The sequence below is a fragment of the Vanessa tameamea genome, chromosome 25 (assembly GCF_037043105.1).
Source record: "Vanessa tameamea isolate UH-Manoa-2023 chromosome 25, ilVanTame1 primary haplotype, whole genome shotgun sequence".
Lineage (NCBI taxonomy): Eukaryota > Metazoa > Arthropoda > Insecta > Lepidoptera > Nymphalidae > Vanessa > Vanessa tameamea.
The window spans coordinates 4,567,309-4,592,241 of record NC_087333.1 but is presented as its reverse complement, the minus strand read 5'-3'; the positions used below and the strand labels follow the sequence as shown (position 1 = coordinate 4,592,241).

General features: G+C 31.2%; 4 protein-coding genes across 5 annotated transcripts in view; 2 read left to right on the top strand and 2 right to left on the bottom strand.

Annotated features, from left to right (window-relative positions):
* Positions 1–1,119: 1,119 nt before the first annotated feature.
* On the bottom strand, positions 1,120–4,393 carry LOC113403136 (bifunctional peptidase and (3S)-lysyl hydroxylase Jmjd7). The gene is made up of 6 exons (XM_026643595.2): positions 4,263–4,393; positions 4,036–4,186; positions 3,752–3,907; positions 3,505–3,671; positions 1,931–2,155; positions 1,120–1,404 (listed from the first exon to the last, which is right to left on the bottom strand). Exons 1-6 carry the CDS (start codon positions 4,312–4,314, stop codon positions 1,184–1,186), a joined length of 972 nt encoding a protein of 323 aa, XP_026499380.2. The 5' UTR covers positions 4,315–4,393; the 3' UTR covers positions 1,120–1,183.
* A 226-nt stretch (positions 4,394–4,619) lies between these two features.
* LOC113403149 (polyribonucleotide nucleotidyltransferase-like) lies at positions 4,620–9,918 on the bottom strand. Its single transcript, XM_026643612.2, has 9 exons — positions 9,692–9,918; positions 9,497–9,614; positions 9,261–9,420; positions 8,534–8,991; positions 6,216–6,345; positions 5,690–5,806; positions 5,499–5,616; positions 4,977–5,186; positions 4,620–4,822 (listed from the first exon to the last, which is right to left on the bottom strand). Exons 1-9 carry the CDS (start codon positions 9,861–9,863, stop codon positions 4,635–4,637), a joined length of 1,671 nt encoding a protein of 556 aa, XP_026499397.2. The 5' UTR covers positions 9,864–9,918; the 3' UTR covers positions 4,620–4,634.
* LOC113403148 (splicing factor 3B subunit 5) lies at positions 7,597–8,164 on the top strand. The gene is made up of 2 exons (XM_026643610.2): positions 7,597–7,691; positions 7,808–8,164. The coding sequence occupies exon 2, from the start codon at positions 7,812–7,814 to the stop codon at positions 8,067–8,069; it is 258 nt and encodes an 85-aa protein (XP_026499395.1). The 5' UTR covers positions 7,597–7,691; positions 7,808–7,811; the 3' UTR covers positions 8,070–8,164.
* A 260-nt stretch (positions 9,919–10,178) lies between the features above and the next one.
* The window catches only part of LOC113403137 (uncharacterized protein), a 39,520-nt gene continuing 24,765 nt past the window's right edge, over positions 10,179–24,933 (top strand). The window contains exons 1-2 of one of the 2 annotated variants that reach the window (XM_026643597.2): positions 10,179–10,351; positions 10,590–10,701. In XM_026643597.2, the coding sequence (XP_026499382.1) occupies positions 10,597–10,701 (105 nt within the window). In that variant the 5' untranslated portion in view covers positions 10,179–10,351; positions 10,590–10,596. Of the gene's footprint in view, positions 10,352–10,589; positions 10,702–23,742; positions 24,099–24,933 lie in introns of those variants that run through there. The other variant, XM_026643596.2, reaches the window with a different exon arrangement.

The following is a 24,933-nucleotide window of genomic DNA, read 5'->3' as shown; positions in this document are numbered from 1 at the left end:
CGACTGCCATTGAATTAGAGTTTACGTTCCTATTATGGATATAAAGTTAAATAAAATTATACTAACTTAAAAATGTATTTGATAAGCTAAATAGGCTAAACATTGAAGTCATGTTTATTTTTTTTAATAATGATAGCAAATATATTATGGTTTTTATTTTTTCACGTAGAAGTCAATTTATGCAATTTAATTTTTTGGTATATCTATGCGTTGTTTGAAACATATTTTTGTAAGGAAAGAGTACTTAGAGATATTAAAAGGACTTTTTGCTACTCAATGCAAATGCAAAAAAAAGCAGCCTTGCTCTTTAATGAAAATAATAACGTAAGAGTATAATTTAAGCAGATGCAAACCTGTAGCAGCAAGTCTCACGTCGTATATTTATATGGATTTTAAGGGGTCTTAGCGGTCCATGCATTTGTCTATTTAACAACAGAGTTATTCGTACATAGGGCCGGACCGTAAGTATAAGGGCCCTGGGCTAACACTACTTAGGGGCCCACCTAAAACATATCTGATTCTGAACGTAGATTTGAATTAAATTAATTGAATAGGTTTGATTAATTGCAGGACTCGCAGGGCTGCAAACTGTACGATCTATTTAATTTAATAAAGTTATGGATTCTTTCGCATTATAGTCTATTTTTGACTTTGACTTGACTTACCTTGAATACACGGGGCCCTGGGCTGAAGCCCAAAAAGCCATATGGTAGATCCGGCCCTGTTCGTACATGTATTTAAGCTTACAGTTTCAATGTAATAATTGTGGTGACAATTTGGTGGCCTATTCCAGTACGCCTACCTACTTTATAAATAAAAAAATAGTACCTTATTTATTTTGCTTTTTTCAATAAGATTAAATTGTCCAAAGGCAACAAATAGTTTTTTGAAAAATTACTAATTTAATATGTATTATCTGATAAACAAGCCAACAACTTAAAAAAAAGACCATTTAAAGTATATTTGACAGTATCGGTTAAGTTTGGCTTGACCAGGACCATACTCTGGTTTAGTATTCGTTTTTTAGTTAGGCATTTCAAAATAGTCTTCCATCCATTTATTACAAGGGATAAATAAAAGGCTTTTTAAATAAATAAAAAAACAGTTGTATATTTTTTTATATAAATTACATATGTGTTTTTCTTGACAGAATATGAATAATATTTTTTTATAAACTTATTTATTAATACTTATCACACAACTTTTCCAACATTTTAAAATAACAGTACTTAATGTCGAATTCCATATCATACCAATAGTTAACAGCTATACAGCCATGGCTTTGTGTCACGTGATGAAACCATAGACTAGGGAGATAGAGACAATCTCCTTTATAGAGACGCAACTTAAATATGTGTGCTCTTTTGAAATCTGGGTATTTCAATAAATCCGGCTTGAGAGGATCTAAAATAATAAAATAAAACTATTTTTATCAATAAATAATTACTTAGTTTCTATTTTGCATACATTTTGAAATAATAAATTAGTTTCTTTTCAGGGCTCAGCTCATTAGAGAACACAAAAATATGGTATATTGTAACTAAATAATTTTTGTCGTATGTTTCTCGTTGGGGCCTCCTTACTACACGGGGCCCCAATTAAAATTCCAAAAATAAAACAAACCCACTTGACAATGGGGGCCGAGGGCACGTGGCCTGTGTTTTAAAACTATTTAAATGGTGGTAGAGCTCTGCGTAGATTAGACCCGATTATAGGTTATTGTAATGCTTGACTTATGTATATTTTAAAAATGGCCACTCCCAATATTGAATGAGAGACATTATCATGGATAGGCGATAGGTTTTCGGAGCATAAACAATGCATCCCTGAGAATAATGATCCCCATAAAAATCATCGCAATTTCTCAAGCACATAAAAAATAGTAGCTAACTTATACGATTGAGTTTATTAAACAAATAACTAAGCTCACCAATACAAATCCAAGGTAATCCACTATCATTGTTAGTATCGCCATTGTTATATTTACAATCTTCAGTTACAACAGGAACAATATCCCATTTGTCCCCACTTCTCCTAAATTCAGCTTGAGGATATCGCTTATATGGCACATAGGGTAGGTCAGTGGGGGGAATTAGTATGAAATCCTTGTATCCATCAATTACACAGTATATGTTTTCATAGGGATCTTTATGCACTAAAAAGTTTTAACTTTAATTAGTTTATTTAGTTTTAGTTTTAAATTTAATTTTTTTTTGTTAACTTTATATACTATGAAGAGGTTAAATTAAAGTAAGTTATTAAGTATATCGTCGTTGCGAAAGTCGCAAAAGTATGCCTGCAAAAGTCGCTTATCACAAAACTGTTTGTACAGTACGTGCGTATTGAAATAACGATTAAAACGGCATAACAATCCAAAAATAAGAAAAAAACACATAGCGACTTTTGCAGGCGCAACGATGATATCTGAAATATCCTTTTTACACACATTAAACATATTTAACAATGAGATGTCAAAAAGTCCACGGAAAGAGGGGGCAAGAGGTAGACAAGAAAAAAGTACCTACTTCCTTGGTACCATTATACACGATTCGTTTGCGAATAAGTTTATCCAAAAGTATTGCAATAATGTTGTAACAATTTACCGACTAAGCACGGCAAAACAATGTGAACTTGATGGAAGCCGTTAATGGACCTAACCGTACTGGTAAAACCATTGTGTAAACAAAGTCAAGATTAATTGAATACAAACTCCGTTCTGCAGGGTCGAATGAGGCCGTCGGTTCAGAAATACACGAAAATATAAAATTGAAAACCTGAAAAAAAACAGCCATCCTGCCAAGCTATTTATCCCTAGCAGTAAAACTAAACATGCTCATCAACGAAATAAAACATGGAAGATCAAAGGTATATTGCAATGAATTATGCCAAGTCTTTTGCATTAGTCAGTTACTAGTTCATCATGTATTTTTTTTTATCTTCGACTTGGCGAACATTTTTCTTAATAGGCGGTATAATAGATATTACATTATATTTATCCACCTACCTAAGATCAAATGATATGATCAGTGGTGTGATCGGCGCAATGTTATATTTTCAAATTTATTTTTATTTTTATATTATAATAGGTCTTCTCGTGGGTTTCGTAAGTGACGAACTAAGAGACTGGGACAATCAGAGGTATGTTCAGCACATTTCACCCGCTACCTAACTAGCCAACACATCTACCTGACGCGATGAGTATGGGCTCTTCCTATGACAAATGCGCAAATAAAAACGGCCTTAGTTTCCTGCAGGCCCTCTAGTCCCAAACATGGTAGCTGTCGCGGTAACAACGAGGAAAGAAGAATCGCGTAGGGAGATCTCCAACCAAATTATCTTTTTTAAAAATTCTAAATAAGTATATTCTATATGATATAACTATAAATGGTGTGATGTTGTCCAATTTCGGCCTCGGTTAGAATTCCCAAGGGAGACTAGGTAACTGTACAGGTTGACTATAGACCAATACATTCTAAATATAAATATTCATATTGTATCTCATACTTGATGTTACAGCTCTTTCATCTCCCATCCAAAAATTGATAGCATCAGGTTTCTTATTGAACGCCTCACTGGCAAATTTTATCTCACTTTCTACATCTGTCAATAATTCACTAAAATCTTCTGTTAGATTTGAGTTCTGTCGCTGTATATAAGGAATTATGTTTTCACTAGAAATATAAGATGAAATCAAAACAGGGACATCTATTAAACAAATAAGTTATATATTTTTGTTATATCCAATACATACTCCTGAGCATCCAAAGTGTCTAGGAATTCTGACATTGTCATGTTAACTTCTTGTGGCATAACAAAATATTCTATGCCGTCTTCATTTTCAGTTATCCCATCGGCTAACCCATTTGGTGTGAGTGCTACAGTCATTTTCTTGGTTGCAAAGTTTTTCCTAATATTAATTAAGAAAAAAATAAAAATAATTTAAATTTAATTCATATTGGTATTAAATAAAGAAGAACACATTTTTGATAATTGTTCATTACATTTTTTAAGAAACTTTGTTAAGAATGATAGTACCTGAAGAATTTAGAATTCCATTTGTGAATTGCGGGCCAGTTTCCACAGCCTCCTCTAAATATAACTGGGATATTTTTTGATACATAATCCCTGTGAAACTGTAGTGATTCTAAATTATCTGTTTCTGCTATTTCACCTCCCAGATATAAGTCTGTTGTAAAGTAAATAATACCAATCAACTAAACACAAAAAGAAACAAATACACAAGGAATTATTTCCAAAATTACCTGATGATTCTACATTAAGAACTTTAAAGGCCTCGAAAATTTTATGCGACATTCCTGTTAGGTGTTTTTAATTTTTAATAATAAAATACATTTTAAAATATTGTAAACATAACCTTTTTAGTTATTGACAGTAATTTGACACTGTCAGTTTATAATAACCATCAACTGTCAGTGTCAAATTGCAAGCGTAGCTGTCACGCAGCAATTATAATAAGAAAAGAAAAGCATAGTAAAAATAATATAAGCCCAAACCAGTAACGAACAAAGTTTATTGACAACGTAATAAGCAGATTGTAATCAAAATCTAAAAGGAAAATGAAAATAAGCTACATATATTACAATATAAATATTCAAAGGCCTTCAAATATTTTTTTAAATATATTTCATGGGCATAGGTTTTTTAAGTATTCCTTTGATGGCAGATCCTTGGGGTTCCATGTTTGGTTGCTTAGCTAGAGAAGGAGGATCCATAGGTGGTACATCATCGCGAGGTGAAGGAGATGTCTTATTGCGCCAAAAAGCACGAGGCATAAATGTATATGATGAATCTATTGCTGAAACTGAACAAAATAGTAGATATAATATAAATGTAATTTAAAATAGTTTGAAACAAAAAAATATGGAATAAAAATAAAAGTATTTTGGTTGCTCAACGACGTAGTTCCCAAAAATAACATATTTGCAAGAGCTTTAATTAACATATATTTTACGTACGTCTTGGTTTCTGATTAGAAAATTCTGATATAGACAAAGCGCTTTGTGCACGCGGTCCGGTTAACATATTTAAATCGAAGAAATCTTCGACGCCTTGACGAGTCATGCTTATTTTATTTTTCTCGTTTAATTGTCGTAATCTCACAACTTTGTCAAAGTTTTGTAAAAATGTTCTTGAAGTGCTATGGATTGCTACGGTATCTAAAATACCTGGAAATTTTTTTTACTACAATACCATTTTATTTTATTCATAAAATCAAAAAATATTTTGCAAAGTTATGTAAACAACTTAATAAAGTTTAAGAAAGGAAGGAACATTTGGAGATTTACGTTCTCATCATGATAAATAATCTTGTCCATAATTATCATCTCGTCTATTGGATGATTATGTCACCGACCCATTTCTCATGTAAAAAATTAGTGGTACGACAACTTAGATGATTGCATTTTTCTATTTCCAGAAACATTAATAAATTTATTAGACGCAAAATAGGTATCTTAATGATAATATACAAATCTTACGTAATGGTGCACATCTTGCAATTATAATTTCTCTGTATCGATGCTTTTTACATATCGGATTACCAATAAAGTTGACGTCCACGAGACAAACTAACGTACAAAGATCATCAGCTATGGACTGAAACATAGTGAGTGTTAGACGGTAAAAAAATCAACCATTATTATGTACAAAATTGATAAAAGAATGATACCTCTGTTATTTCTAATTTATTATTTTTGGCAATTAGAACTTCTAGTCGACGTAAAGGTTTAGCCCAAGTCACCTCGGAAATTTTGTTCTCAGACACGTTCAAAATTCTCAAAGACGCCTATTAAAAATATTTATTAGACTATGTAATTTTGTGTACAATAAAAAAAACTTAATATTATAGCTATTAGTTTAGTGCTGTACTAACCGGTAGGAAAAAACATCGTATCTAGTAAAGGTGTTGTCCTAGATGCTACTGATCCAATTGAACCCCTTAATGTCGAAGTTCATAGAGTTAAATGCATTTATGTTTATGAGGTCAAAAATACTATAACCGTAAATTGTCAATTCATAATATCTATTAACTATGTTTTAGTGTGACAAAGGAAAAACATATAAGATGACGCTTTTTTTTAAACGCTTTACGAATAGTGATAAACTTCTACTGAATACGACATTTTTTATTCTTTGAACTCTTACTACCAGACACAAGAAAATCTGTAAGTAAAATATAAGATTTATATATATACCCCAATAGATATCATTGTCTTTGGGTCAAAGCACAGGGCATCTGAATTGGCAATATTTTGTTTTTCAATGTGTAGTTCCTCTAAATACTTCAATCCTTCTAAATTTTCGACGACACTTATTAGATTGTTGCTAAGATATAACTTTTTTAATTTTGTCAAATTATTTAAGCCTTCAATTTTCGATATTTTGTTCCATTGTAGATGCAAGTGAGTCAAATTATACAGCATGTTGAGATTTTCAATTTTTTTAATGTTATTGTTATGATAATAAGCGTAAATAATATGGTTCGGGTGTTTTGGTTTAGGCTGTGAAAAAAAAGGTATTCGTAACATAGAACAATATAGAAAAATAATAAATTAAATGCTTATGAGGCCATGCATAGTACTTACTATTTCAACGAGAGACTTTTCATGCATAAAAAGATGGGTCGGTCTTTTATTTATTAGGTTTTTTGGTTTCACTAACTTTTTTGCTTGTCTTCGCAAGCTAACATCGCTCTGATCTATATCTGCTAAATTATTTTTATCTGTCATGGTATGGTCATAAAAAATATGAATAAACAAATTAATTTTATAAAGAACTTCCGTGTCAATAAACCAAATAATGGTTGCCATAGAAACTAAACATATTTTAGTTTGTATAGCCAGTTTAGACAAATCGGTATCATAAAACTATTAATTTTTATACGGTTGCATCTGAAACATATCATAAATTACATTTATTTAAATCACACATTTAAACGCTGCTGCTTAAAAATACAAATGTTAAATAATAAAATACATTTTCTTTAAACTAACAACGCAAGAAATACGACATAGTAAACACTAAAATTTATACATGTATAATGTATGTTTGTACTATTTTTAATTCATATTTATATATATATTTAAGCACTTAATGTTATCAATTCTTATAATAAATAGTATATCGGTATAGTTAAAAATAGTTTAGTTTGCAGTAGTAATCGTTTAGTTTTGTTATTTTTAAAGGCATTAAAAAGTACTAAAATGTATTGTTCTATTTAATAGTTTTATCATAAAACTCTTTTTTACTAACTTTAGTAATCTATACTTATAGGTTAATTTATTAAAATATCTCAACCCTTATCCTTCGCCTCTAACCCTTGTGCTTTGCTATCGAAGTTTTTATTGTTGAAAGCCTATGCATTTCAAAATATAAATAATTAACACATGGAACACCAATCAAGCGGAAATTACATTTCAGCATAATTTTGTATTGATATTATTTGTTTTAAGTCCACTTTTATATCGGAAATAAAAGATAAAAAAAATTATTTAAAAAAACAAAAACATTATAATCTGTATAAAAAAATAAACATCAGTCATCACAAGTCACAACAGATCTCAGATCAGAAACTAGAAAGTTCAGAAACGTCAGTAATCAAACAATACCGGAGATAGAATTGAGAAATACTTTATTTATCATTTGAGGATAACTTTATTATATTAAAAAAGGTTTGTATTAATTATTTATGAAAATGTTAGTTTAAGTAATATTTTCAATCCCTAAAATACAAAATGATTGGGAACTGTATATCTCAACTGAAATTGAATGTTTATTAATCTTTCAGCAAGATGGGAGAGAGATATAATATACACAGTCAATTGGAGCATTTACAGAGTAAATATATTGGTACTGGTCACGCAGATACAACAAAATACGAATGGCTAACGAACCAGCATAGAGATTCCTGTTGCAGTTACATGGGGCATCCAGATCTCCTCAGCTACTTTGCAATCGTAGAAAATGAATCAAAAGCTAGAGTAAAATTTAACTTAATGGAAAAAATGCTTCAACCATGTGGACCACCTCCAGAAAAGCCAGAGGATTAGATACATTTTAGGTTAGAATTTGGTTTAAGTAAAATTGTGGTTTGCTTTATAATATTCATTTTGATTTAAGAAATTATAATAAAGGTACTACTCAATATGCTTTTTTAATTTATTCATAAAGTCAAACTGTATGTAGTTGTGTATATTTCCTGATGATTTAGAATATGTGAAAAGAAAGATAAACTGAGAGTTTATAAATGTTTTGAATTCCTATTTTTCTATTACTAAAAGAATGATTTAATAAAATGATCCAAAAAGTAAAACAAAACTGAGTTACATGGATGATGAAATGGTTATATTAAGGTAAATAAAAAAACTTATATTTCTCTATTTCATATGTATGAGGAATCAGTTTTGAATAGCAAAATCCATAAGTTTAATAACTTATTTCAAATATTATATCATAGGGAATGAAAATGAAAAACAGCAATAAACTTCATTCATTATTTAATAATGCCTTCCACTCCTCCATTTTTGCATTGAGAGCTGCTTCCCGTTCTTTTGCCTCCTTGTCCAATAACTTTTGCTGTGCAAAACAGTTCCTAACATTTAAAACTAAAATCCGCTGAATGTTTGGAAGGAATTTTAAACATTCTTTCTGTAATATTTCCATAGTTTTCATAATACAGTCAAAATTTATTGAGCCAATCTGCCTGAAATCTGAAATTTGCTTTAAATTTGGCATCATTGACATTGTAATGAGTCCATTATTTATGTCATTTTTCTCTGGGTTCATTATTGCAACATTCTCTTCAGCTTCCGTAGGGTCTACAAACATCTGGTCACCAATTATAGCCACAGAACAAGCAGTCATTATATCATACATGGGAACAGCGGCATTTACAAGAGCTAAACCAGCTGCAGTTATTGCTGCTGCTAAACATGATCCATCATGTTCCAGAATGAATACAAATATGTCTATCTGAAAATGAAAGAGACAAAATTAGTGTAAATGAGTAATTTATACATTGAATACTCTCATAAAATGAAAATAACTAAGAAATCCATTTTGAAAAATAATTTTACGAGTAGTTTCATTGTGAGGAATATATTTTATTTATTTTAGAAATATCCTATTAAATCCTTATTCAAAATCACTATTTGAACATGCAGAAGGTTTTCATTCTAAAGATTTCCTTACTGATTGCTCACTTGTGTTTTAAATATCTTTACAAAAATTTTACCTCTCACCTGATAGTTAGGAAATAGATGCCTGCATACTGACGGTTCTAAAGCTTTTCTAAGAGCTACTGATAATGCTTTTTCTTCGGAGTCAGGAGCGAGAGGCCGTCTTTGTCGAGGACACGAAAATGGCGCGAATTTAACTTCGCAATAGAGTTGGCCAAGTGCACTAAAATTCAAATATGTTTTTTATATCATACAAAATAGATTTATATATAGATGTAAAATAAATACAAATCAGTTACCAAAATTCATTTTGGTGCACAATTTCCCTAGGATCGAAAACGGAACACACAACTTTTGTTTTCTTTAGTTCTATGTATGACGAACCTTTCGCTTGTGAGATCATATCGGTACGGCCAACTAGAAATTAAGGATATTTTATTGAATGAAAATGGAATATATAATATTAAGTGCATAAAAATAATTAAAACACAAACAGAACATCTGCAAGCTTCGCGCCTCATCCAAGGAGCGCCCGTCTTTTCGAAGTCCATTTTCGTCAATTAAATCTTTGTGCAAGTCTTTATAACTTTTCAAATATTCTTTAGTAAAACGGTTATATGAAATACTATCTTCGGGCCCATTAAATCTTCGGTAATCAGTTGGCATGTTCACTTTTTAGGTTGTTAACTATATGGAAACAAACAGTATCAACATTGGTTCTTTCAATTGTGAATTTTATTTTTAATAAAGAAGAAAAAAATTGCCATTTACTATAAAAAAAATCTCTATAATCTTAAATGTCTTTTTTATTTAATTTTTTAACGTTTCTTATACAGCAAGGTTTCATGTTTTTGCTTTTTATTTATTTAAAGTAAAATTAAGTGTAAATAAAATACACAGAATTCTATCTATTTGCTTCGTTCAGAAAGAAAGACAGAAGTAAAGAACTGCATAATTTATGTTTTTGACACCTTGACAATTGACAAGTGACAGTCGAGTGTCGACAATTTTAACTTTATGTCAATTCAACCAATTTTACCCTGAAAATGTGATTAACAATAAAAAAGATATATTTTCTCTTTATATTTTACTAACGAAATGAATGTTTATTGATAAGTACTGTACAACAATAGCTCGACATTTTACTAGAAAATGTAAGTTACTTTTGGCCTTCGATGGGTTGGCAATGGTTAACCATTCACTTAACCGGTGACGTTACAGAGAATATTTGTAAATGAATAGATGAAAAAGCTTTAATCTAAATTTACCAAAAATCGTAAACTAAAGTTACATAAATATTTAATTACATGATTTATATTTTCATTTTCAAAACCTGAAGCTAAACGACGAAGTTAATGCAAGTTTACATTAACAACTATCTTTTATTTTTAGAAACAAAATGCTTCGTCTAAGGAGTATTTTACTGGCTGCGATAGTATTTGCCGTAACATGTACGCTATCAAGTTCCCAAGTCCATCCCCCCTCACCATCACCTACCACAGAGGTAAGTTAGATTTATAATACTTAACACCTACTAATGAAAAAACTTTTAATTAAAATTAATGAGCATAGATGTATGCTGTATATTATTTATTATTATAAAATTAAATGAATTGACATTATTTCCTGTTATAACTTTAACTTATTATGGATATTATTATATTTAGGATTCATTGATCTACTTAAAAAAAGTCATAAAGTTTTGTCATATATAAGCTTATACAGATTTGTACTCTTGAAAATAAATCTTGTTTTATTCTGAAGTGAATGTTGTGCTGAAATGATTCTGATTACTGTTTTGTTTGATAACATCAATGATTTGATAAGAATATTGATAAAAATGCCCTTCAATGACTAACACGAGGGTATAGCAAATCTGTCACGTGAAATATTTAACTCAACTGAAAGACTGAAACTTTATGGGAAATTACATGGCTAAATTGCATTGCATGGCATTGCATTGCATTGCATTGCATTGCAGTGCAATTTAGCATCAACAAAGCCATAGCCATGACATTCTGTTAAGAATAAGCTTTAATTCTTCCTGATATGACGATAATATTTATAATTGACTAACAAATATCTTTACAATGTACTAAATAAGTTGAAATGTTAAAATTTTATTACTGTTTTGAGGTGTAACTGAGGTTCAAAATAGTATTTTTTTTGAAATTGCCAGAATCATCAAGGTATATTTAATAAATAATCGTAATTGACTGCAATGTATTGATTGCATTTTTAAAAGTCATAGACAATTTTTTTTTGTTTTCTGTGATAAACTAGAATTTGGTCTGTGGTCTTGTGCCCCATTGCCCGGGGCGGAATAAATAGGGCATTCCCTCCGGCCGTGTGTGCGTGAGATGGGGGTCTCATGCATCCGTTTCATACGGCCGAGAGGAGGACGGCAGTCCGGTTATGGCCCCGTACTGCCGTCTGAAAAAAAAAAGTCTGTGGTCTTGTAAGAGTTTTGTTTTGGGTTTGTGTGCATTAAGCATAAATGTGGGTATATTTCTGATTGGAAGAGATTATTATTAAATACCAAAAATTTTATGTTCTTATCAAAGATAAATCTTTCATGATATCAGAGACTTCGTAATAGTTATAGCTTGTGATAAGACAATGGTATCACAGGTTTTATAGATTAGCACTAAAAATGTATAATTAGAATCATTCTTTGTGGTAATTAGAATTTAAGCTGAAGAATTTAATAACTATGATAGAAATACAGAAAAAATAGTTATGCAAGTTCTTTTCTGAGTAGATGAACATCTTTTGATAAACTTCATTGTATTTCTGCATCAGTTCTTATACCCCAAAGAAATCATATCATAATTTTTAGGATTTATACTTTCACTTAGAATTTTATATATTATATTTGGTTTGTATATAATTGTAGTGACTTTTTTTTTTTAAATATTTTCCTCAATTAATGACTAAATAAGGTGCAACTCCACCGAAATGTTTGGTAAAATAAAAATAATTGCGGGTGCCTCAACTTTATATAAACAAAATGGAAGTAAATATTACCATGCTACACCAATACGAGTTGGATATACATGTTACAGATCTTTATCCAATATGTGTAGTTTACAATGTTTGATAATGGCAACCCCGAGATGGTAATTCGGTGGAGTTTGTCTGGACTTGAATCCGCAATCATCGATCAAGATTCACGTGTTCTAACCACTGGGTAATTTTGGCGCTTATAAAAATGGATGTTATTATATCGTTGGTGATTAATAGATTTCGATTGCGTTTGTCCGATAACCACTACAGTAAGCCCATAGGTATATGTTTACGTCGCTAGATGGCGCCTCTAAATGCTAACTTCTATCATCGACTGCTATGAGAATTGGTATACTTGTACATTTATGAGCGTAAATTATAAGCGCAAGTTAAGTAGTAGTTGACAATCGAATTTAAAGAGAATGCAACGCATAACACGTATTCGTTATCCAGCATTTGGCAGCATTTGTCGGCATTGTGCCTTACAATGCTGGCAAATGCTGCTTTGTAGTGTTACCTAATATTATATCATACATCGCTGAAAGGGTATAACCAATAGCCTATTCCAATCGAAGAAATGAAGATAAACAAAAAATAAAAGATTTACGAACTCCATACAATTTATTAGCTCAGCTTTATTTTGCACAACTAACAGCCCTAGCTTAATATATCTTCAATTATAATACAATAATATTTTAACTACTTCTAAAGTACCGATAATAGCTTCATAAATAAGTAAGCTCATATAATCATTTATGAATTGTCACGTTACAGCGATGAATTAAAAGTAGAGCTACCGCCGGTTCATAACCGGCAAGAAACTCAGTAGTTACTCTGTTCTATCATTTTAATTACAGAGTATCTCAGTACAGTACAATTATTTTTTTTTTATATATATCCTTCCTAGAAATCAATAAATACCAAGTCCCCGCTTTTTTATTTTTAATATAATTTAAAAGCCGAATTGTTCTCTATGAAAAATAGTATACCGTTGCCGTAGTATATTGTCGATGTTCAAAATGCTATTTTTTCGCAAATTCATTATGAATATCATAGATAATTCAGGCTCTCGACCAATGATATCGCTTCAATTAGAAACCAAATGTTGTTGATTTGGCTTCTATCCTCTTCGGGTTGGAATAGACTATGTGTACAATGAGACATAGAGTATTTAATAACAAACTTTTTTTTTAAGTATAGATGGTCAGACTGGCAAATGGGCCACCTGATGGTAAGTGGTTGCCATCACCAATACACATTGGCACTGTAGAAAATATTACTTATCATCCTATCACTTACATCGTCAAAGTAATACTAGCCATGGGAACAAAGACATTATGTCCCTATTTCCTGTAGTGGGAGAGCCGAGATGGCCCAGTAGGTAGAACGCGTGCATCTTAATCGATGATTTCGGGTTCAAACCCAGGCAGGCACCACTGAATTTTCATGTGCTAAATTTGTGTTCTCGTGCTCGGCGGTGAAGGAAAACATCGTGAGGAAACCTGCATGTGGCTAATTTCAACGAAATTCTGCCACATGTATATTCCACCAACCCGCATTGGTGGTGCGTGGTGGAATATGCTCTTAACCTTCTCCTCAAAGGGATAGGAGTCCTTAGCCCAGCTGTGGGAAATTTACAGGCTGCTAATGTAAAAAAAAAATGTCCTGTAGTTAGACTGGATTACTTACCCTTCCAAGCGGAACACAATAATATTCAGTACTACTATTTGGCGGTAGATTATGTTATGTGTAGGTGGTACCTTCTCTATAGTATTGTTCAAAGCAGTACCAATTATTGCTATTGTATAAATTTTTCTATTGAAAAAAGAGATTACTTGGAAGGAGCAAAATAAAATAAATCTTAGATTTTATTATTAGTTTGTTTAAAGTTTCAAACTTTGTCTCATTAAAACCAACACATTCTTCATTTATAAGTCAAATAAATAATGTTATTATCAAAGTTTTTATGAGAATACAAATAAACATGAAATATGGCGACATAAACATTTAAATAAAGCATATTGACAGCTTACTATCTTGTCTCTTATTGCTTGTTGTATATCTATAGGTACTAATATTATAAATGCGAAAGTAAGTCTGTGTGTCTGTCTGTAACGTTTCCACGGTTAAGCCACACCTTTGGTTGAAAGCAATCTTGAACCTAAGGAAGGACATACATAATTCCGCAGTTAAGTCCGTCCATCAACTCTGTTAATTATAGTTCTGTGATTGTAAGAACGCAATTTTTTTTTTAAATATTTGTGTGATTAAAAATTCTGTTCTTATTTTTGCGTGAGGCAATATTCTCAATAAGTATGTTTGACACGCTTTCATTGTAAGAAAGTTCTAGTGTTTCTGAACGTTGATTATTTCGTATTATAATCTGCATAATAAGATCTATCTGTTACGAGTGTAACTTTTTTTTTTTTGTATAAATGTAGGTAAAATGTTGAAACAATTTAATTTTTTGGAAAATTCGTCTCGTGAAATAAGGTTCTATATTTCTGGACAAATTTACAAGGTTCTTACGGGACATTTTTGAGGACTTCACTACAAATCTTATGATTTGTCTAGTATTATTGTCAGATTAAAAATATAAATGTATTGTATTGTAAGAATAAAGTCCCGTAGAAAATATCTTAACAATTGTTACAAGCGCAAATACCCAACGTATAGTTTAAAAGAAGCTCGAGAACAAAATATTGTCTTATTCCATTTAAAGATTTAGACAAGAAAATATATTATTGTACAGAGTTAAACTACTGAGAAATACGTTCAGTGTTTTAATTTAGCACGTAGTTATCCTCTGTATGGAAATTATGAGCGATGAAGTCACTCCATTGTGTTGTCGATAGATAGATTTTAGGGTTGTCAAATCTTTTAAATATATAAATATAATTGATGTTGGTACAGTTGAGATTGAAGGATTTAGACAGCTTTTAGACCGATAGCACACCATGTAGGTTGAGTATTAGTTTTTAAGGGTATTTAGTTTTGTGTAAAGAATTTATTTTCACTGTCGACGTGATGTAACTCGCCGCTAGATGGTGCTGTACCACTAAAACTTCTAAACTGTTTATGTCTGTCTTTATAATTAATATTGAAATACAGACACTAATTAAGAAACTAATTGTCGGCCATGGCTTTGCGCGCGTTTTAGGGATTGGTCTTTAAGAGTTAGGCATCAAAGAGAAAGCCTATGTCTTGGAGTTCAAGCTTGCTTCATATAACATTTCATCAAATTCGGTTCAATGGTTTCGCTGCGTAAGAGCAACAGACAAACAGAGTTATTTTCCCATTTATGATATAGTATAGAGTATAGATAATATTAGTGTAGACAGTGCTTGTTTGATTAAATTGAAACTTTGTATATTTTGATTTGCTATGCGTAACTATTCTGCCATATTACTAACTACCATCGACAAATTAAATGAGGGTGTCATATCGGAACTATCGGACATTATATTTTCAAAAATATAATAAAAGGTTTAATATTCAGGTAATAAAATAGTACTTATTATAATTCATTTAAAAAAAAAACTCAATTTTTAAAACTGAGTGATCAGAGCAGACAATCTGTATGTTTTAGTGATACATAAATTAATAACATCTGATTAAAAAAAACCTTTTATTATCAATATTTTATTTTATTTCTTTTATATTCAATTAAAAAATACATTTTTTTCTGAAAGTGACAATCCTACTCAACAAAATACTACTAAAATAAAAGTAATTCCCCTGCAATAAAAATCGCAAGTTGTGTACTTATATAATATATATATATATAAACGTCGATAGAAATGATTTGTTGTACCGCAGCGTAATAATGAAATAAAAATATTAGTAACTATCTAAAATACACAATAAGTTACCGTATAGTGTTTAAACATATATATATAAATAAAGGATTATCTCATTTTCTAAAAACCTGTATAAATAAAAAGCAATGTATTAAAAAATAGGAAACTATAAATAAAATTATTCATATATTTTGCCCATTGCCATGGGCCACCTGATGGCAAATAGTCACCATCGCCCATACACACTGGCGACGTAAATATTAACCATTCCTTACAACACCAATGCGCCATCGATATTGGAAATTAAGATAGTGCCTCTACTTATACTATATCAGCAATCCTTCAAACCAGAATACAACAATACTGAATATTGTGGTTTGGCGATTAAATAATTATTTTATATTATTGAGCCGAGATGGCCCAGTGGTTAGAACGCGTGCATCTTAACCGATAATTTCGATTTTCATGTGCTTAATATGTGCTTATAATTCATCTCCTGCTCGGCTGTGAAGGAAAACATCGTGACGAAACCTGCATGTTTCTAATTACAACGATATTCTGCCACACGTGTATTCCATCAACCCGCATTGGAGCAGCGTGGTGGAATATGCTCCAAACCTTCTCCTCAACGAGGAGGCAAAGGGAAATTTACAGGCTGCTAGTGTTATGTATGTTGATTAAATTATTTGGTATTTTCTACCTGTCCCTACTAATATTATAAACGCGTAGGTCTGGTAACTCTGTCTGTTACGCTTTCACGCCGCTGAACCGAATTTGATGAAATCTGGTATGAGGCAAGTTTGAACCTCAAATAACGTAATAAGGGCGTGGGTGAAAACCTCTAAAGGCATATAAAGATTTTTTTCCTTTTATTCACGTGAAAACTACTGAACGTATCAATGATTTCTTTTCCTTTCTGCGTCATTCACGTGAAAACTACTGAACGTACCGGTATGGGAGCTATGATCAATCTTTTGTAGGCTTTTTGATGGTTGTATGTTGTTAATTTTATCAATACCGTTAATAGGCCAGTCAATAAAAGCCGTGAAGGTCAAGTAATTAGTATCATTATCGTTTTTTGATATGTGGTTTGGGTCGTTAAAATAATAACAAATTAAAATTTTCAACCCTCTGGGGTGTACGCTAGGGGGTTGAGAGGGTGAACAGCGTTTTTGTTTATAACTTTGTGAAAAAAATTGTTAGATGGTTCAAAATTGGACAGAAGGTATAAATAATTATAACTTACCTTGTATTAAAATGTGAACCTTTTTTGTTTAGTGCAAAATTAGTTATTAGTAAAAAAGAATGTTTTTTGAACAGTGGTAAAAACATGTTTAAACGGGTTGAAATGTTTATAGAAAGTTATTAATTAGTAATTAATTGAAGTGTCACCCTAAATGTTACTGGCCTATAATGTCTCTGCTTTTCCTCGTTTAATGCTTGCTTGCTGCCCAGTAATAGCTAGTTATTATGATGCTAACAATTTAAATTTAACACACACACACACACACACACAGTTAATTTACTTATAAAATCTTCATCCTCAAGACTAGTTAGTAGACACGCTTATATTTGCTTCACTTGTAACTATGTATGTAAGAAAATCTTGAAATCTTATTTTCACCCACTTCCCGGTCTTCGATTAGGATGAAATTTTGCACACGCTCTGAGTTCTGATGACAATACATGACTAGCTAAGAAACGTCATTACAAATCCAATATGGCGGCCTCCGCAAGATGGCGGACTGACTGTTTGAAATCCACCCCCATGATATGTATATCAAATGAAAGGGTTTGCTGTCAGGAATACGAAAAAAAAATAGTCACGTGATTTAAATCCAATATGGCGGACGTCCATGATGGCGGATAGGCTATTTGAAATGCACCCCATGATATGGGTATTAAATTAAAGGTTTGCTTTTGTAATTTTTAGTGCGTGCTAAAAACGTGTTTTTTTAGTTTTATAAACTATTATAATTATAATATCTCTCTTAACACTTCAATGAACTAACATGATTCAGTTTCAGTTTTATTATATTGAAAAAAGTAAACAAATAGAAAAAAATAAGAATGGACGGGTGCCATGGTGATTGAAATTATGACGTCACTAATCTCTTAATTATTGTAATGGATATCCTTGTCATCGTTACATAGTAGTTACCGAGTATATTATCTTGAACAATGATGATGATTATGAACTTAATGTTTATGGTGAATAAATTTGAAGTCCATTGTTCAAAAATTATTATTTATTTAATTTATACGTGAAATACTGGTACTAGATTTATTGTCTGTGCTAAATAATAAAACAAAACTTATACTATGATATATACTTATCAAACACTTATGGTGTACGATTTTTTTATTATATTTGAACATATTTATTGTATTTGTACTTAACCTAAATAAATAAATAAACAATACTGTTTGTTTTAACAGTTGGGAAACTGACCGAGATAGTTTTTTTTTTTTAATATTGAAATAAAAAAGTACCAATAGCTAATGAAGGTTAAAATTTGTTCTAGTTTTATATAGAATGAGAATTATGGTAACGTGAACACGAATATTTTTGAATCTGATCACAATTGATAGCGATGAAATATAATTAGAACAATTTATCCTTTTCATTTAAATTATTTATTTAGTTGAAAGTAATATTCGTAAAAGAAAGCATATCACATTTAAATTAAGTGCTTGATAACTTATGTAATACTAGTTATTGCACGTGTTAGATAATAGAGATAAATTATGTCAGGCTATTTTAAGATAAAAATTATTTTTTTATTATTTTATTATATTTTTAAGGTTTTAAGACAATAAAAGATTACATATGAAACGCAAATATTTATTTAGCCATTATAATAGCTGTAGTAATCGTAATACAGTGCAACCTCGATATAACAAATCGGAAGGGAACAAGTGAATATTCCTTATATCAAGTTTTTCGTTAAACCGAGGTTTGTTTTGTTGAGGTTAGGTTGGTCTAAAATTCGTTATAAAGAGGTAAAAAAGTAGTTTTATTCATCTCACATTACGTACTTATCTTGTTACAATTTCTACTAATAAATGATAACACATTTTTGTCAAATTACTGTATATATTTTCTATTGGAAAACAATTAGGTAGGTAACAAAAATTTTAGGTTCACAAATTTGAGGTTTTTATACTTTTTCTTAATAGTTGAAAATTTCTTATAAAGAGGTTGCTCGCAAAAAATGTTCGTAATGTAAAGGGATATTTTACATTGACTCTTATAGAGGGTTCAAGGGGATTATGAAGAATTTGTTAAATCGAGGAATTCGGTATATTGAGGTACGTTATATTAAAGTTGCACTGTATTGTATTAATTCATAAAGTGTTAAGTAAAGTGTTCTGTACCGAGCCTCTATCACTTATATAAGCCTCACTACAAATCACGTGACTCACAATAATGACCAGAAAAGTCAAAGTACCCTCTTATTTAATATCAATTTTATCAATACAATTCAAAAATAACTTAAATTAAATTATTATTATTACCGAATTGATTAAAACATACAATACATAGTGTAAGCCTTGTTTGTAATCGTCTAATTATTTATATATTTCTTACATAATCTGACACACGCGGTATCGCCTGCGTTTTAGGGGTTTTACGTCAGGTGTTAGATAGAAAAAAGTAGCCTATGTAGGACCTTGGGGTTCAAGCTCGCTTCTTACAAAATAACATCAAATTAGGTTAAGTGGTTTGGTTTGAAAGCGTAACAGACAGATAGTCACTTTCATATTTATAATATTAGTATAGATTGTTGTTGTTGGAGTGAACCCCTTGAGCTCTATTCCAACCATAACATTAGAAACGCCAAATAAACAACATTTGACAGCAAAATGATGCGATATCATTGGTCGAGAGCTTGATTAATCTATGATAATCACTATGGATTTGCGAAAAAATGGCGTTTTGAACGTCGACGAAACTGTTATCGGAATTTTGGAAGTAAAATTAAAGTGGACATAAGTGGTTAAGTAACATAGTGTTGTATTATAAATAAAGATATATTAATCAAGAGCTGTAAGTTGTGCAAAATATAGCTGAGTTAGCAAATTGCATAAATTACGTAAATCCAAGGGTTGTTTTTCTTTTATCCTACTACCTGGAAAAGGCTATAGGTATATATGTCATAAATGGAAACCCACATAACCTGATACACGGGGTACCCGGGGTACCGTTCTGAAAATTTCTTTTGCGTGAAAAATAATGATTACTAAATCATTGTATTTACTTAACTGTTCAATAATAAGATCTCAATAAGTGAGTGTGTTGTTTGTTTGTTTGGCTGTTTGTTTTTTTTTTTTTGGGTCAGTACTTTATAAATCAAACGAGAAAATATGTCACCTTATGCTACAAGTGATTCCTTAGGGTCAGATGACTTGAGATTAAATGTCAAAAATCTATCATCGGTTCAGAAATAATAATAATAATCAAAATAAGCCAAATCTAAATATATTTAATTTATATACATAGGTTCTTATGAGCAGTTTTACATGACGTTTAACTACTCAAATTAAATTTATCATCGGTTCTGAATGTAGATTTTACTGAGATATGAAAAAACTCAGTGGCTACTATTTTCCGTTGATCATCGCTTCTATACCTAACAGTCCTGGTACTACGTGATGTATCAGGAGTAGTCATAAAAATGTATTTTGTAAGGTACTATGTGTACTCGTATAAACAATATAAACTCATATAAACAAATATATAGAAATATTATGAGATATTAATATAAACGCGTGAGAAAATACCCGGGCGTGATTTACGATGCAGTGTCACGGTTGGCGAATGCCTAAAATGAATTGGTTAAAGAAAGCGCACAGGATTGTTAGGAATATTACATATTAATTTAAAAAAAAATAGTAAAATGGTCTATGTTTAAATCCCATTGTCTTTGGTTAGATGTAAGTATTTCTTAGAGTATGGTCTATGCCTTAGGGACTGTAGTAATAATCAGTTTAAAATGTAAATAATAACTCAACAGTAAGTAAGAACTCAATATAAATAGTTATACAAGGGTAAAATCCTCATTTTATCTGTGCGAAGTCTGGTAGATAATTATATTTGACAATAGAAGCACCTGTTGCGCTGGGTCGCCAGTAGATGGCGTTACCGGTACGTCCACAGCAAATCTACGACTAGGTTAATTAATTATAAAGTCGGTTGTGATTTATTTGCCTTGAGAAAATCTATTATGAATGAATATAAATTATATTTTATAACTGCATACTGCTATCGATTTTTGAATTTATCTCGCGTTCTCTGTATGATTGTGGTTTGGTCGAGCTAGTGAGACCAGAAGAAGTAGGAATCGGCAGATGGCCTGTGGTGCTATTACGGTTATAGCATAACAACTGTTGCTATCAAATATTTGTTGCGGATTGATATCAAATCAAATAAAAAAAATCTAAATCAGTATTATGCACCAAAGCAGTAGCACAATTCTCCATAGTACTGATTTATCGACTGGAAAACGTATTAATCCGCAACAAATATTTGATAGCAACAGAAAATGCTATAACCATAATAGCAACACTGGGCTAACTGATTCTTGTGAAATCAATGATCTCTTCTCTTCCCTTTCCTATAACTATATATTGATTAAACTGTTTGTGATTTATAGACTTCGAAATTTAAATTATATTTATTTTATATTGAGAAGGTTTTATAATATCCGTTTTGTTGTATCTCGCTGCTAGTTGATGGCGCTGCAGAACGCACCTTCTATACCGTTCAAATGAATCATGATGATGGAAAAAAAAAAACGTAGAAATGGTTCATTCGTTCCGGATATAAAACCTATTATGTAAAACAAACAAATTTAACCACTATATAATATTAGTATAGAAAATAACAAAACATTCATGCTTGTCACGTAAATAATCTGAATTCGAAGCGGGTAGAACTGTAAAGTTCAGCTCGTAAAATAATAACATATGAATATTAAAAACATTAATTAATACTTATTGTATATGCGTAGAAATTCGTAGTTTGTTCATTCGTATATAGTTTGAGGATGTGTGTTGTAGGAAGTGTTCATTTATGTTAAAATACCCTTGACTTGATTTTGAACTATAAAAAAATTAATCTTATTTATATTGTAGTCGCTAGCCTTGGACGAATGTTTGTTTTTTATTTGTATGGATATGTTATATAGAATGAAATTATTTTGAAAAAATACTTTTAAAAGACTATTTGTTGCCTTCGATTTTGAGTTTGCGGGTCCGGGTTTCCGGGTCTGATTAGTAAAAACTATCGGTATTTTTATCAAAGAATTCTCAGTACAAGCCTGGAGTATCGGTCGGAAAGAATATGATGTTGTTGGTTCAGCGCCTGATCTCTCTCCCAGTTTGCAGTCGTCCGAATAGGACTTATTGCGCATTATTGTATCTCCTGTATGGTGGAACTCTTGCACTCGTCACATAGTCCACCAAACAGCAATTCCGGTTTGAATGTAGAGTGAGTCAGGTACGAGGGACATAACAAATTGGTTTCCAAGATTGTTGGCGTATTGGCGATGTAATTGATTGTTAATATTTCTTTCACGGTCAATGTCGATGTCTATGTCTGGTGGTGATTACTTACCATCAAGTATCTCACTTGTGTGCCAAATAAAAATAAGGGGATATTTTTCGTTGCGCTGGGAATGGTGCCTTAAATCGGATGTCATCATAATCCGTATCTATACTATTTTTTGCGGACGAGCAAATAGATCACCTGATGTTAAGTGGTCACCACCGCCCATAGACATTGGCGCTGCTAGAAATATTAACCATTCCTTACATAGCCAATGCGCCACCAACCTTGGGAACTAAGATGTTATGTCCTTTGTACCTGTAGTTACACTGGCTCACTTACCCTCCAAACCGGAACACAACAATACTAGGTACTGCTATTTAGCGGTAGAATATCTGATGAGTGGGTGATGCCTACCCAGACGGGCTAGCACAAAGTCCTACCACCAAGTAAAATGTCTTATCAAATCCTCAAAGCATTCAATTAAAAACAATGACGTGCTGTAAACGATTGCTATCCATTTTACAATGATACATATTTTGATACGTCCATAAAATATTATTGTAATCATCCCATATCACACACATGCTCGAGTAGGCAGGTTCAGTTTCAAGTTTGTTTTTGTTCAACAACTACCTACTTTGTATTGATTAGCTGATGTAAAATATTAATTAGGTGTTTTTTTTTAATTTGCATTTTTTTTTATTTTATCATTAATTTTATGTGACTATTTTAATATCGGCTAAGTTACTATACGCTTTTATTTTATTTAAAATATTTTGTCAACAATATTGTGGGTCTGCGGAATTTCGCATTTGCGAACGAATGCGAAATGCTGGCGAATATAATGGAGTACTTAGCGTTATCTATGTTTTGTTTATTTAAAAACTAGTTAAAATAAGGTTCGTTCTTCGTTCTAAACACGACGGTTATACACACTGCCTACATCACATCTGCTTTGTCATAGTGCGATAATAAATTTTACGCCTTTACGTAACACGCATCTATTAATAGCTTAAACTGACCCAAGCAAATAAGTTGTTATGTTGGATACAAACTCCTTACTTAAAATTCAACGCCTAAGCTGGATAGTGTTTCGAAACGAAGCCTTTGCGTTTTAAAGTCCTAGCCTTCGACAAACTCACTGATTCTTAAATTATTCGCTTTAGTTTTCCTCGAAAACTATATAACAGCGTAGTACGATCGCGCATTTTCATGCGACTGGTCGCGTACTATCGTCGCTTTAGAACTGGTTCATCAAATGAAATCTTATATTATCTGATGTTCTCAAGATATACTTTATCAATTTCAAATGAATACAGCTATGGCGACGATTCGAACGATTGTCAGTGTTTCATTTGGCGCGAATGAAAGTGACGTTTAGATTTTTTTATTTTGTTTTTTTTTTTTTTTTAAAAGTGCAGTGGCAAGTGTTGAAAAATGAATTTTACGGATATATCAACGGATTTTCCGTTGACTACGACTGTTGTACCCGAAGTGGAGTCTTCTGATGTTAGGACATGGCTTATGAATATTGTTATACAAGTACTTATTTTTATATTTGTTTTATTTTTATTTTTTAGTACATTAACAACGTTATAAGTGATACTTACAATGTTCTCATTACTGCTCTCATTACCGTATGTATGTCGTTGTGATAACGATATATCCAAGCAAATCAGACGAGGTGCTAAAGTTGTATTTAAATCAAATACTAGTATTACTAGTATTTTACAAATATTTTGTACTATACCTATCAGGAAAATATTATAAAAAACTGAATTAACAAGGTTAATAAAAATAACTTGCATATGAAAATCAATCGTGTAAATATAAACTCATTCGACATGCGACTTTGAATATAATAACTATGACGGTTGAAGAGTGTTAGTCTCAAAATAGCATATCAATCTTGGTTAACCTTATATTATAATCGAAATAATATTAATAATAATACGTATGTCTAAGATTCAATCAGAATGAAATACTCAATATTAAATGTTATACAAATTTTATTATTATTTTATTACGAATATATATTACATTGTAAAGACATTTTAAAAATAAATATTTTTAATCTGGTAACACGAATATTGACAGTTATTCCTTATGGCGGTACATTGATACTCTTGATTTTGCATCGAGTATTAACAAAATTATATAAAATAACCTGATAAACATCGTTTTATTTCTGAGTTTAGAACAAGTGCTCTTACGATTTCGCTCAATACAGGCTCGATTTGTTTACGTATTTATTTAGGTAGGAAGACTAGCAAAGGGACCGACCGATGTTAAATGCTTACCACCGCTCATAGACATGGTCAATATTAGAAATATTAACCATCCCTTACGTCAATGCGTCACTGACCTTGAGAACTTA